This window comes from Equus caballus, chromosome 15 (assembly GCF_041296265.1).
Source record: "Equus caballus isolate H_3958 breed thoroughbred chromosome 15, TB-T2T, whole genome shotgun sequence".
NCBI lineage: Eukaryota > Metazoa > Chordata > Mammalia > Perissodactyla > Equidae > Equus > Equus caballus.
Window position 1 is genome coordinate 61,286,856 of NC_091698.1, and position 14,449 is coordinate 61,301,304.

The following is a 14,449-nucleotide window of genomic DNA, read 5'->3' on the forward strand; positions in this document are numbered from 1 at the left end:
TTGGTCCTAAGTGGTAATAAGGGGTGGGCGGGCATCCCCAGCAGCACCCCCACTGACCTGTGCTGGATGACCTCCAGGTCCTCCAGCTTCTCTGGGATCTGCATGTTGTTGAGCCACTGCTCCTTCTCATCGATCCAGAGCTCACAGGCATCAGCCTCACTGAACATCTTGTACAGGGCCAGGGTATCCTGCAGCGCTTGCTTCCTCAGCCGCGTCAGCTCTGCCACCTCCTTGTACCGCTCCTCAATGCCCGACAGCCTGCCCCTCACATCCGGAGACTCCGCATGCTCCTGGGGGAGGGCGCTGGCTTGCTCATGCAGCGTGTCAATGGTAGGCCTGTAGTTGGCGATCTCCTCTGCCACATCCTTGTGTTTCTTGACCAGAGACTGTGTGGAGTACTCGTCGTGGCCCACATCATTGCTGGAGACGATCTTGAGGATGTCCAGCATCCAAGCATCAATGTCATCAGCATCTGCCTGGAACTGGTGGAGCAGCGAGGCCTCCTCCAGGCGTTTCTTCCGAATGGCCGAGAGCTGCTCCAGGTTGGCCCACTGCTCCCGGATGTAAATGATCCTCTCTCGGATCTTCTCCGACCCGAAGTGCTCCTCCGTGATCATGTCTTCACCTTCTTTGATGGCCTGCTCAAAGTGGCTGCTGCGGCCACTCATCTCATCCTCGAAAGCCCGGTGCTTGCTGAGCAGGCGCATGACGCTGGTGAGGTCTTTCCCGTAGTCGTCGGAGGACAGGATCTTCTCCTTCTCCCGTATCCAGCCTTCCTCTTCTGCCATCTCCCAGAAGAACTTCCAGAGACGACGGGACTCTTCCAGACGGGCCCGGCGCTCAGCCGCCAGCTGGCAAAGCTCTTGATAACAGAACTCCATGTGGGCCACGCGGTCTCGGATCACCTGGGGGTCACAGGGCTTGTAACCTGTTTAACACCAAGGAGGGAATGTGGGTGTGCGACAGAGTTTAGCATAGGTTCTCGCTCATTTGCAGGCAGTAAGCTACAGCCCATGCTCTTACTACTAGATTACCAGTTCAATTCTAAGTGCAGGGCCATGTTATGAGGCAAGGGAGCACCTTCTAGGACCTTGACTGGAAGAGCAGGGAGGGGCAATAAGAAGTCTTATTTTTTTGCCCCAAGTGTTTTTTTTCTTAGGTCACTTATGAATGAAAAAATTACATACATCGTAAGAAAGAAGACAGTTCCATTTGTTTCTAAAATATAAGAAACAAAACCAAATCCTTCCAAACATCCTTTAAACAAAGAGATGTACAATCATGAGCATGATGCTTGAGCTGCCACACTAGGTTGCTGGCATCGAGTGTGGTCTGGCAAAGGTTCACTGCCAAACATCAAGTCACTCAAAACCAAGCAGCACTTGAGTATTTCAGGAAAAGACAATGAAAAGTATTTTCCATTTCAGAAAAGCAAGACAGGGTTAAAATGCTCAGAAAGCCATCCCACTACAGGTCACGTATGCATGACACGGCAGCAGACAAACCCACAACGACACAGTAACTTCGAAAGCCCCACTGCCACATGCAACTTAACTACTTCTATAGAAAGACCTCTGGTGACTAGGAGGTAATATCTGAAACAGTCCATCCTTACCTTCCCCGTCTGTTGCAAACTTCTGGGCGGAGGCATTGACCCCTCTCACCCGCTCCGCCTGGATGCCAATGTCTGCTTCCACCAGGGCGTGCTTCTGTAACAGGTCTTCCACGCCAAGTAAGTGTTTGCCATAGTCTTGAGACAGTAATAGCACCTGTGCACAAGAGGCAACAGAAAGGACACCAGTGAATACAACGTTGACCACAGGGTCTCATCATCTTTGGACAAGCTGAGAGCCAGCAACCAAGCTGCACTCTCCCCCAGCCAGCCATCCTCCCCCTATCTTTATGGGAAGCTGATAATGAGCAAACTAGAGCAGAACAAAACAAACCTGAAAGCCTGAATCAGAAGAGACATAACACACTAAGGATCTACCTTGGAATAAGCAAGTCAAATCTACACTAAAAAGTACAGAATAGAAAAAAAAGGGAGGGGGGCCGGCCTGGTGGCTCAGCAAGTTAAGCGCGCACGTTCCGATTCTCGGCAACCCAGGGTTCGCCGGTTCAGATCCCGGGTGCAGACATGGCACCGCTTGTCACGCCATGCTGTGGCAGGCATCCCACATGTAAAGTAGAGGAAGATGGGCACGGATGTTAGCTCAGGGCTGGTCTTCCTCAGCAAAAAGAGGAGGACTGGCAGCAGATGTTAGCTCAGGGCTAATCTTCCCCCCCAAAAACAAGAAAAAAGAAAAAAGAAAAAAAAGGGAGGGAGGGAGGCAGGGAGGAGGGAGAATCAATATGAAACGTAAACTGCAGCTCCAAGAAGAAACTGCCACAGCAACAACTAGTCGAGAAGCCAACAAAGGTAACAGAGTTGTTTCACTTCAGAGTTTAAAGAAATCTCCTAGAAGTTGCTGACCCTTTAAATGGATGCTTTCCTAAGTTTATAGGTATGCCTCCACGATACTTCCACAATCAACCAGAGACAATCCAGCTACAAACCACACCTTTAATCAAATAAGGACAGGGTCAGGTGGCTGTCACGCTCAGCAGGCCCTGAGCAACTACTCTGGTGTAAGTCTGAACCCACTAATGTTTTCTTTTGCTTCTTCCATCAGTCCAATTTGGGGGCCTCATCCCACATCCTCTCCAGATGGAATCTTCAACTTCACTCCTTCCAAAGAAGTCTCTGGCCCAATCTGAATTTTAATGTGCATCATAATTTACAAAATGAAAAGCATCTCTCTGCTAGATTTTATGAACGTTTCTATTTTAAGAGGTCAAGACAGGCCATACCTGAGAACATAGTAAATACGGGACAATAAGAGGGAAAACTGATGGTATCAGGTCACCTTGCCCCTCTGCCAGGAACACTAAGAGGTGAGCAAAAGACGAGGCCTTACATCCCGGGAAGGAAATCCCTTGCATAAGGTCAAGCTTGCGAACACAATGTGCTGAGATAATGGAGGCTTCACGGTACTATCTGAAAATTGCCCTGCTCTATTCTGGCTACGAGGTTAAACGCCTTCCAGCCGGGGAACTGCTTGACATGGAGGAGCTCTCCATGGCCTGCATCAGAGGACAAGAATGGGGACGAGGCCACGGCACAGTGGCAGGCCTCCTTCTGGGTGGGGTAAAGTGTAGAACTCTATGCTGAGGGTTGTCAACAGTGGAAGGGGAAGCACAAACCAGCACCGGCAGCCATTTGCAACCAGCCCCGCCCTAAGATCTGTACACACATTACCACATTTAATCCTTGCTATAACCACACGAGGGAGACGGTTATGATCTCCACTTAAAAGACAAGGAAAAGAGGTTCAAGGAGATCAGGAAGCTCCAGCACTCACAATGTGAACTCTGGCTGCCTGGTTCCTGAGCTGCACCCTATCCACTATCCACACTGCTTACTACTCTCCCACCTGCCCATACCACCTGCCTGGATGGATTCCCTCCCCAAACCAGAGCCACTCACACACGGATCAAAGAGATGGAAAGCTAGTTCAACCCCAAAGAATTTTAAAAACAGAAAACCACAATTTTATTCCTTATGGTGGAATATATCTAAATTAGATCTGAATCACAGTCACAGATCTCTAGCTACAGAACTGGTCTTCGTTACAACTTTTTTTGTACTTCATTTCTCCTTTAATTTGTAAGCTAACCATCTCCCATGGGTGATGTGGTCCTTCTCTGGCTGTACAGTGTGGGCAGTTGGACAAGGGGCACAACTGATGCTGGGGGATTAGTGGGTCGATCCCAGAAAAGACAGGCCTCACTGGATCAGCTCTGGCCAAATTTCAGTCAAGTTTACCTTCATTTCGTCCATCCAGTCCATAATATAGAGCATTTCCTGGAATATCTTCTGCAGCCCCAGGTTCATCTCGAGACGCTGCCTCCGGGCCCTGAGCAGTTCCAGTAGGTATTCCCAGAGCCGGATGACATTGTCTTTCCTCGCAGTGATGCGCTTGATGTCATGGTAGTTCTCCGCCTCAAGCTCCCTGGCCACGGCTACCACGGCCTGCACACGTTCCTCGTATGCGGCAATATCTGTCTCAATGGCCTCGTGCTTTTTCGTGGCGGCCTCGACTGCGGGAAGGTCAAATCCAAAGTTGTCCTAGAGAGAAATGGAATGGAAAGAAACACAAAATAAAAAAGCCATCCGACTGGAACAAACAGAGAACAGAGCTGGAATCATGAGCACACCTTAATCTTTGGTGGTCTTGAAGCCAAACACCAACCCCTGAGCCGAGCCCCTCTGCTGGGTGCTGCCTTCCCTAGGACCCTTCAAGTTCCGTGCTTGAGCTCAGATGCCCTCCCCAAAGCAAATCGGCAACTTCTCACTTTACAGAGGCATCCAGCTTACATCCAGCACCCGATTTATGAGACCGGAGCAGGTAATAGATTTATGTTAAGCCAAGAAGTAGAAAAGAAAGCCACCTGTATTTATTTCATGACCAGTCTAACTGCCTCAAAGGATTACTCAGTCAAAGACTGAAGGAAAGAGAGAACTTTTAAAAAATTTTATAAATGAAAATGTTTAGAGCCAGTGACTGTGTGTGAACCAAGCTGTGCTTGAACTACTTCCAAATCTATGAAGTTAGATAAATAGAAGAGAAAGTATATTAGAAACTATAAACATCCTCTTCATGGGAAGTGGGCAAGATGACTTGACAGTTACTTCAGAACACTGGATGTTGGAAAGCAGCTGTCCTATGGTCCTTGGGCATAGTCTACATTCTAGATTCCCCCAAGAGTAGTTTCTAGAACAATGTCTAGAGCAGAACCTGAGACACCAGACGCTGGTTTTCGCTCAGCCAAGTCTCTCTCATAGCTGCCTTGCGATCGAATCTGCGGGCGAGCTGTTCCAGTTTCTCCTGTCTTATGAGCTCATTCCGCAGGGCCAGTTCTCTCTCGTGCTCTGCTTTTTCCAGTCTTTCCCAGGCCTACGGAAGTGAAAAAGAAGAGTTTTGTGCAATGTTCAAGGGACCGTCCTTGGCTACAGTCAGCAGTTAATATTTCTCAAAAAGACCCCAGAACTTAAATGGGAAATCTCATTCTCACCCTGACTCTTAGGCCTTAAGAAAAAACACATTTTCGCTCAGCTGAGCCCCGTGGGAACACTCTCCCCCTCTAGATCTAAAGATCTTGTGTTATATTTGGAAAACAAAACAGTGCAGACAGGGCGCGATATGACTAAGTTATAAATCTCTTACTTTAACTGAAAGGAAACAAATTATCTTCAACAGTTCTGATCATATAAAAAAGATAAATGCTTTTTCTCAGAAGGAAATCATATCATGAATCTCTTTCACCCTACCCTAAGCCACTTATTTTTAATTCACATATCTGAGTATTTCTTTCAAAATCCTCGGATTGTCCACACTAAATTCATTTCTATGAAATGCATCTTCATATTGAAAAAAAATTCCACTTAAACGAATCTAAATGTGTACAACTGACCACAGTTCTAGATTTTTCAAATTTCTACTTGGAAATAATGCCCACTGTGAAATTCTATAATTGCAGACATAACAGGCATGATAATGGAAATCGTTTGCCAGATGATGGAAGGAGCCAAAATCCTAAGCCCCAATCTCTAGAGATTCCAGATACATGAAATAAGGTTTCAAGTTCTCCTTTCTGCAATTTAAAGACGTTTGAGTCAACTGCCTTGGACAGACGTAACAAGGTAAGTAGGATGAACCAAGGCTTGCTTGATAAAAATCTAACATCTCCCCGTTCCCCACTGCCCCCCTGGCCTCCCAGACTCCCACAGACTAGCCAACCACAAGTATTCACTTGACCCCCTGCAATACTTGAGCAACAGCTGTCACTTATCAGTTCAGCAGGCAGGGGTGGATCCTTTCAGTCTCCTGCCCTCTTAGCAATCGAGACCCAGGGATAAAACCTGAAGCCTCCAGGGGGCCAGGGCCCAAACAGGACCAGACAGCTCGGTTTTACCTTGTTAATATCGGAGATGAGCTTCCCCTCCCGGGGCATGTACACCTTCTGATTGTTGGCCCTCATCTTGCTCTGAATAGTGAAAAGCAGCACTTCCAAGTTCCCCTTCTCAGTAAATCTAAGCACAGGAAAAAACAGCCATAAACATTATTTATTGTATTCTTTTTCCTTCAAGAGGAAAAATTCATTTGCTTCTGGAGAGAAAAAACATTTCACTGAGCCACGCAATTTTAAAAGCCATTTATCTCTGGTCTGATTTATGTGAAACGCATGTTAGAGTAACCACAGTGGGTTAGTTTTTGGGTTTTACAGACCTCAAAATGTGCCCAACTGTGGAATTTTTTTGTGGTTGGTTGGTTGTTGTTACTGAGATTTATATTTGGGGCACATGACACCACCCTTTATTAACCACCTCATTCGAAGTTTAGACCTTAAGTCCTGGATGATGGACTGACGTCCTTCTGAGAGCACAGCTGAATGCATTCAACAAGAATTATTCAATGACTACCTAATATAACTTTCAATGGCTTTCAGAGACCTTAGCAAGGAACTCACAACTGAGTTGAGTTTCAGAAAAAGGAGGAATGACTTTTGCACTACTGTAAGAGATAAGGTCCACAATCCTTATTCAACAATTAGGAGTGTTAAAAAGATGCGAAAAAAATCAAGCTTTTCTGGGCAGCAAAACCTGATCTGAACTGATACGAAACTATTTACTGTCTGATTTTATCCAACATAATGTGAGTATTTATACGTTCTGCTGGATATATTAGTGGGCCTGATTATGGGTTACTGCCTTAGCCTCACCTGGAGTCTTATAATAATACAACCTACACACACTCTACACTTTTAAAATCCAAAAAATAGGGAATTCTGAAACACAGACACAAGATAAGGGACTGGGGACCTGCACCACTTCTTAGGATCCTCAAGTATCACGTGCATCAGTGGCACAATCTCCTGGAGAGGGTTCACACAGGGCATGACTTTTAATAAATCTCAGCCACACAGGAGCAGGTGGAAAGGAGCAGAGCAGACCACTGGTGAGAGGCACTCATTAAGAGATGGGATCATGCACGTCAGAAAATGGGGGTCTGGGCTGCAGTGATCTCTCTTCCCATAATAATAGCCGCGCGCTCCACTCTGTCTTACTTGGGCGGTTTCTCCACAGTGCGGTAAGTGTTGAATGCCTGAAGCTGTTGTTGAACCCCAACCAGTGAATTGGCAAATTTGCGATTGTTCAAAATGATGATGGTTTGTTCAATCCACTCCAAAAGGTCAGAGGCAAGTGATTCATACTTTTCAATCATTTTTTCTGTTTCAATAGCATTGTCAAGCACCTGTAAACAAGTTAGAAAAGTGGAAACGTAAATTGTATCACTATGTAAGAAACACCTGATTGCAACCCTACCTGAGGACGTGCACATTTAATGACTGGCTTTGAAATGGTTCTATGCTACTTTGGCACGAGCATATTAAACTCGAAGAACCATTTGTGAATAGGCACTCAGACTATGGCTATTATTTGTGAGCAATGACAGCTTTAACTCAACTGTAATTGGTCCTGTAATCTCTCAACTCCCAGGCAAAAGGTTTAATGACTCCTACTGCCTAAGCTCCAAAATTCCTAGAGAAACAAAAAGGGCTCTACTTTGCTTGGTCCTGTCCCATGAATGACCATGAATTTTCCATTCCAGTGCATTGAGAAGACAGTGTCGTCTGGTGTGGGTGTTCTGAAATATACGGCAAGTGAACATCAGCCAAATGAGAATTAAAAAGCATACTACTGAGGCCTTTCAACTGTGCTAAGTAGGATTTCACGCCCATGACATCAGCCAACTCAATCAGACTTTCAATACCCAATTTTCTAGTAAGGTTGAGGGGAGGGATGTTTCCAGGTCCGAGATTCTCCTCAAATCCCTTCCTAAATATTTTAGCCACCACTCCTACCTCCTGTCCTTGGGATGAAGAGGCTTCTGCCTACTTCCCTGTCATTTGGAGAGTTCACCACAAACTGTTACTGGCTAAATTTATGGGTGCGTGGGAGAACAAGGTGCTCAGCGGCAGTACATTGAGACACGAAACTTAATTATGTCTCACAACCTGTAAAATTGGTGTGAGCTCACCTTTCCAATTCGTTTCCCTTCAACAGCCAAGGCCTTCATCTTAGAGAAGTAGTGGTAATAAGTCACCACGTAAGTGATAATGGACTTCTCATCAGGGTGGTCCACACTGATATCTGTAACCCAGAGAAGATGTCGTTCAGCACTCTGCTCACAGTGCTGCCACCCAGGCAGCAGGAACAACCCAGAACAACTGTTCAACTGTTCCACACTGAACAGGCCAGTGTCTGCATTTTTCCTACTTGAGAGTCCTGTCATCAGTGCATTAATTATAAGGCTAATGAGGATCTCACTGACTTATTATATGAATATTCATGAATACCTTCTACTATTGGAATAAGGACATAAAAGTTCCAAGAGACATGACCCTTTTCTCCAGAGGATCCCTGGCCACCAAGAAGACAAAATATATGCACAACTACTACAGAGAAATGAAGAGCACAGTAAGAATTTGGGTGGAATTTTTAGCAATGTGGCTACTACCCGGACAGACCATGTTCATCTCCCTGCCCACTCCCACCCCCAAACTGGGTTTGTGTGTACTGGGTCCTTAATTCTACCAATGGCACCAAAATTTTTTCCAGTCATTCAGTCTTTTGACATTTTTATCTCCTTGCTACCCACGTCCAGTTAGTCGCCAAGTCTGAGTCTGGCTGATTCTATTTATGGAATCTGTATTGTTACTTATGGTTCAGACTCTCATGGTCACATAACCAGACCAGAAGCAATGGGTTCCTCACTTGGTCTCCCTACTGCCCAATTCATTCATACACTGCACCTAGTTGATCTTCCAGAAGCACAGTCGTGAACATACTTTCTCCAGTTCAAAACTACTGAAAAGTGCCCTGCAGTCTGAAAAATAAAAGTGTAAGCCCCTTAGTCCTCTAGAGTTTGTCATAACTTTCCTTCCCGTCTTTCCATCCATCCACTAAATATTCATCAGGCTTCTTCTAACTGCCAAGCACAGTTCTAGACAATTCTAACTCTATAGCCTATTACTTCTTAGACACTATCTATCTGAACCACACTTTTCTCCATTCTCCATACACGCCCTACAATTCCCAACAGTCCTTCTCTTTCCTCACGACTTCCCTTTGCCTGAAATGGCCTTCCCCACTCCATCACTTTCTTCCAATCCTTCAAGGCCCAGCTGAAAAGTTACCACTCCAACACAGCTGTTCTGATCCCTACAGCTAGAATTTTGTCACTCCCTTTTGTTCCCTTAAGGACTTTGTTTATACTGACACACAGCCCACTTTCTGCCAGGTACTATAATTATTTATGCACATTTTATTTGCCTTACAAGACCAAGTCCCTGAGGGTAGGAATCCTGGTAAGCCCTGTGCCACTCCACCACCCAAATTCCTAGTATCTTGTCTTGCACAAAGTGGGCGGTCAATAAATATTTACTGAGGGAGGGAACAAATGAGTGAAGAAGTCCTCAAGGTTTGACAATATTCAGTGAAATACTCCACTCGGGACAGATGGAGAAAAGCACACACAGGAAGGCTCTTAATTGATCAGGCTGTTTTTCAATATGCATTCATACAGGTATCTTCCCTTCTATCCTCTTGGCAGCCCTGTGTGAGTCAGACTATTTCTCTTATTTTAAGGATGAGAACACTAGGGCACAGGGCTGGAAAGCTCCCTGCCCAGTGTCACTGAGGCAGCCAGTGGCAGTGAGGGTTAGAACCAGAGCTACCGTTCTCACTCCAGGGCCTCTGGGGCCAACTCTTGCGTCTGTTCAGTCCCACGGAAGTGTGCCCCAAGGAGAAAGAATTGGAGGGAGGCCAGAAAAAAACGCCGGTCTTGTATGCCATTTAATAAGCACAAAATGTCGATATAACCAGGAAGGTGTGAGCAGGCAAAAACTCTTGTTTTTTAACTTGTCTACAAGTGTATTTTAACCGATGCTCTCTGGGACACTGGACAACAACTAACAGTCAAGATCAAACCCACAGGATAAGTGACATCACTGCCTTTTTTAGCTCCTTGTCTTGTGATGTGAGGAACAGCAACCCCCTTTTCATACTGGGTAGTGACTAGAAAGATTAACTAATGAGCAAGCTATTTAAAACATTTGTCATAGTGATAGAAAAAGAAAAACGGTTCTTTATCAAAGCGGAAACAGCTCAGGCTGAGAAGGATGCCTTCTCACAGTGAGGTAGGGGTTAAGTATGCAGATTTATCACAGCCCAGGGAATTTCAGTTTTCTGTTTATATTAAGAAATCATTTAATGGGTTAGCACAAAGATAATTTTATCTCAGCTTCCTGCAGTGAACCTATCAGTGAATCTGATGTATTGGAAAATAGCAAGGAGCCTGCTTGGCAGCCACACGACCTCCATCTGCCCTTGAGGAGTTAAAACTTCCTGTTCCATATTTATAAGAACTTTAAACTTCCACTCACACAGTTTTCTTTCTCTAATATCTGCTCACAGCTGAAAGGATCTAAAAAGCTCCAGCATTACAAACAAATCCTCTTATATTTTAAATGCCTCTCAAAATTAAAGTGCCTATGATAGCTCCTGCTGAAATGAAGACTAAAATTAGAATTTTGTTAAGCAAGGGAGCTACAGCTGTGGGACTGTCCCACACACGTCAGCTCCATGTCACCTGCAGCCAGTCTTTGGGGGCCTGTGCAACCCAGAGAGCAGAGAGAGATCAGTTCCATGTAGAGAATGGGGTGCTGGCCTCCAAGCAGCCAGCCCTAAGAAGGGCCTCTGAGGGATATTCCTTCTTCCAGCCACACGTTCACTTTCCTGAAGCACGTTCCTTGTTTGAAATCTTACTTGCTGACAAGCAAACACTGCACAGCCTTCTAACAAGGCCCCTGTCCCCAGTCTCCACCCATTCCACACCACACTGCTTGCCACCTTGGGATGAATGTCAGTCAACAAGCAGTCACTGAGACCCTGTGCCAGTCTCTCTTCCTTGAGTACAGGTGCTGGGAACTTTCAATGACTCCCCACTGCCTGCTCAATAACCTCTAAAAATTTTAACCTGTTGGGCCCCCCATCCACCCTTCCAGTGGTGTTTCCTATTATTACTCTAAACACCACTCCCAATGACCCTTTAGTCCCCAACCATGCCTTCCTCATTCCTGGTTCTGCACCTTTGCTCATACAATTAAGTCCCTCTGCCTAGCACGCCCTTTCCTTCAGAACGTGTTTAAATCATACTCATTTTTCAAGGCCTTTTCAAATGCAATCCTTTGCGCAAATCCTCAAGTAATTCCCACACCAAAATTAAGCTCCTCTTCCTCTGACAATTCCCAGAGCACACTGTATATATAAAATAACCCAATAAAAAGACTTTTATATTAACCCCTCTATGCTAAAGGTCCCACCCTTTATCCCTCAAGTCCTTACCTTCAGGGTCCAACAGTTTAGTGAGGCCAAGGTGTTGCTCTGCCAGGTTAAATGCATTCTGCAGATTGTAGTGTGCATTGGATTTCTTTAGTTTGTCAAAATCTATCAGGTCAGGCCTATGTAGAACAATGGTGGACAGAACAAAAACCATGGCTTGAAAACAAATCATATGACCAACGAGACATGATTATTACTCCACAAGCATTAAAATCACCGCTTACTGAAGTAAAACTCTATGATCATTTAATCATCAAACAATGAAATCTGATTTTTGAATAAACACTTCAAAGTTTATCAGAGAACTGAAGATACTGGGTGCACTTGTTTGTTTTGTTTGGGAGAATTTACATATTCTCTCACACTTTCCTCACGTGGAATGCAGGAAGTTCCACCATGCTGCAACATCTAAGGCAACGGATATGAGATCACGAGTCACCCAGATCTGTGACAGAAGGATGTCAACATTCTATCCCAAAACTGTGAGCCTGATCTCTCAGGACTTACCGGTGTTTGTGTATCAGTGCATTGAAGGCCATGCCGTCCCTCCAGCTGGTGGTGAAATTGTGAATGTTGACGTTGGGGTACCTGCCAAAGACAAAGCACAAGAGAAAAGCAACAGCATTACCAAATCAAGGTATATTCTTTTGCTAAATGCAGTGTTTTAAAAAAAAGTTTGTAAGCTCTGTAAAACACTGAGGCAGTGAATAACAATAAGGACAATCAAGTCAGAGCAAATATTGCATCAACTTGAGCTTGTTGTAAGATAAAAATAAAATATACAACCACATGGCTTTTCTTTCTTGGTAATTCAATCTGACAAAAGATGGGCAGTGTGTCCTAAATTAGAAACACCACAACCTAGTGGGGAAAAAGCAACCACAACCTAGACACCACTGAGGCCTCTTTGCCTCCACCTGCTTTCTACTACCAAGAAAGACAGCAGGACCCTGTAGTCACTGAGATCTGAATTCAAACATTACTTTAAGAGAGGAAGCAGCCTGGAGTACCCACATGTGACACTCAGCTTTCTTTCCTCCTTATATCACTAAATTGGATATAGTTTTCTAAATTAAGTACCTCCCTGAAAAACTGCTCTGTGTTTGACACTTACCCCTAAATCAACAAGCTGACACCATATTGATTATTAACAACTTTGGATCTGTGTTTGATTAAAGGTTCATTCATAACCTGATCCCCTCATTAGAGCCATGTGCTCTTGTGGTTCCCATATTTATCACTGACTCGTCATGTCCATTACTGTTCTATCCGTCCTCCAGGTAGCTCCCACAGTAACTCTCTAATTAACCTGGTACAACACCGGTTCTCCCTAAGTACCCATGCGCTGCGACAATTTCAGCGAGCAACAAAAAAGATGCAGTTCTCTAAAAAATATCTTTACTAAAATTTCAAAGAAAGAATAAAAGGAAGGAAAACTGAGACAGACAATGTATCAAGATTACTCTTGAGTTTACTGCATGAAGCTCCCCAAAGCAGCAAAACTTAAAGGGAGGAGAAAACCCACAACTGTTTTTTAAGCATCATGGATGTGATTCCTAAACATGGTTTCAGGGTTTTAAGATTCAAGATCCACTGCTCTCTGGAGCTTCATTAATAAAGAGGGAGAAACCAATTGTGGAGATGACAGGTCCAGAACATAAATCAGATCTCTTCGTTGTGAGAGTTAGCTGAAATGTCAGCCTATCAACTGCTTATGAGTTAACACAACTTCTCAGTGGAGGCAGCGGAAGAGATACTTGTCAACACCTTGTGAGTGATGACTACAGGGGAACTCAGTCCTGGGAGAAGTGGCCCCTGATCCTCTCTGAGTTCACACTCACCCAGCTGTCTTCATCTGGCACCACAACAGCAATGCATCCTTGGCAGATTTCTTCTCTTTATTGTCTTCAGTTTCCACGCTGATATCTTGGATCTAAGATTTATAAAGAAATATTAGACAAATAGATGGGTCAGCTGCCTAACAACAGCCATAGAATAACAGGTCTGCATATATATAAAGAGTAAACTCTAGATCAAAGCCCAGCCCTGCAAACCATCTACTCTTAGCATCAATGAAAAGTGCTTTCTAAAGCCAGGGTTCACCTCATAGAAACCCCAATGAACTAGGTTTTCCACTTTGCACAGAGATGAGATGGCAGTGAAAACAAGTTACCTGTATGACTTCCCAGCACTTATTAGGGGTCACTTCTACCCCTAAGATAGCCCATCTTTCCAACTATAAGCTAGCACGGTGCTTCACATGTTACATCTTGAACCTCATTAGACCCCAGAAAAACAGGAAGTTCAGTTTTTCATAACCAAACATTATTCACACCATGGTGTGTTCTTCATAGATGAGGACAGCATATGCACCACCGCCTGAAAGCTGACCCAAACTCTCAGAAAGTGTGCACTTAAATGCTGCGCTTCCATGATCTGTGCTCTGGTCTGAATGTTTGTATCCCCTCCAAATTCTTATGTTGAAATCCTAATCCCCAAAGGTGATGGCATTAGTAGGTGGAGCCTTAGGGAGATGATTAGGTCATGAGGGTGGAACCCTCATGAATGGGAGTAGTGCCTTATAAAAGAGGCTCCAGAGAAATCCCTAGCACCTTCCACCAAATGAGGATACAACAAGAAATCTGCAAGCCTGACCATACTGGCACCTTGATCTCAGACTTACAGCCTCTAGAACCGTGAGAAATAAATTTCTATTGTTCATAAGTTACCCAGTCTGTGGCTGTTTTAGCATTCTGTTATAGCAACTCCAACAGAATGCGAGTCTGCAATCATAAGCCACTCACAGGCAGCATACTTTCAACATTACACACAGAGCCTGGTCTATTGGCACCAAAGTCAGTCTACTTGAGTCTGAATCCAAATCCAGGCTCCACCACCTACTGTAGTCCTTAGGCAAATTCCTCAGCTTCCCATCTGAGGAAT

The 14,449-nt window shown here is 44.7% G+C and overlaps 1 protein-coding gene across 12 annotated transcripts in view; it reads right to left on the reverse strand.

Annotated features, from left to right (window-relative positions):
- Window positions 1–14,449, reverse strand: part of SPTBN1 (spectrin beta, non-erythrocytic 1) — a 189,013-nt gene that overhangs the window by 39,428 nt on the left and 135,136 nt on the right. For all 12 annotated transcript variants that reach the window (XR_011426075.1, XR_011426076.1, XR_011426077.1 and 9 more), the window contains 10 exons: window positions 13,348–13,439; window positions 12,014–12,094; window positions 11,510–11,625; window positions 8,142–8,254; window positions 7,168–7,355; window positions 6,016–6,133; window positions 4,839–4,997; window positions 3,866–4,168; window positions 1,616–1,769; window positions 58–928 (listed from right to left, as the gene is read on the reverse strand). Coding sequence is in view for 8 of the 12 variants with exons in the window: in XM_023619102.2 (XP_023474870.2) it covers window positions 58–928; window positions 1,616–1,769; window positions 3,866–4,168; window positions 4,839–4,997; window positions 6,016–6,133; window positions 7,168–7,355; window positions 8,142–8,254; window positions 11,510–11,625; window positions 12,014–12,094; window positions 13,348–13,439 (2,195 nt within the window). In the remaining 4 variants the exon portion in view is untranslated. The remainder of the gene's footprint in view (window positions 1–57; window positions 929–1,615; window positions 1,770–3,865; window positions 4,169–4,838; window positions 4,998–6,015; window positions 6,134–7,167; window positions 7,356–8,141; window positions 8,255–11,509; window positions 11,626–12,013; window positions 12,095–13,347; window positions 13,440–14,449) is intronic.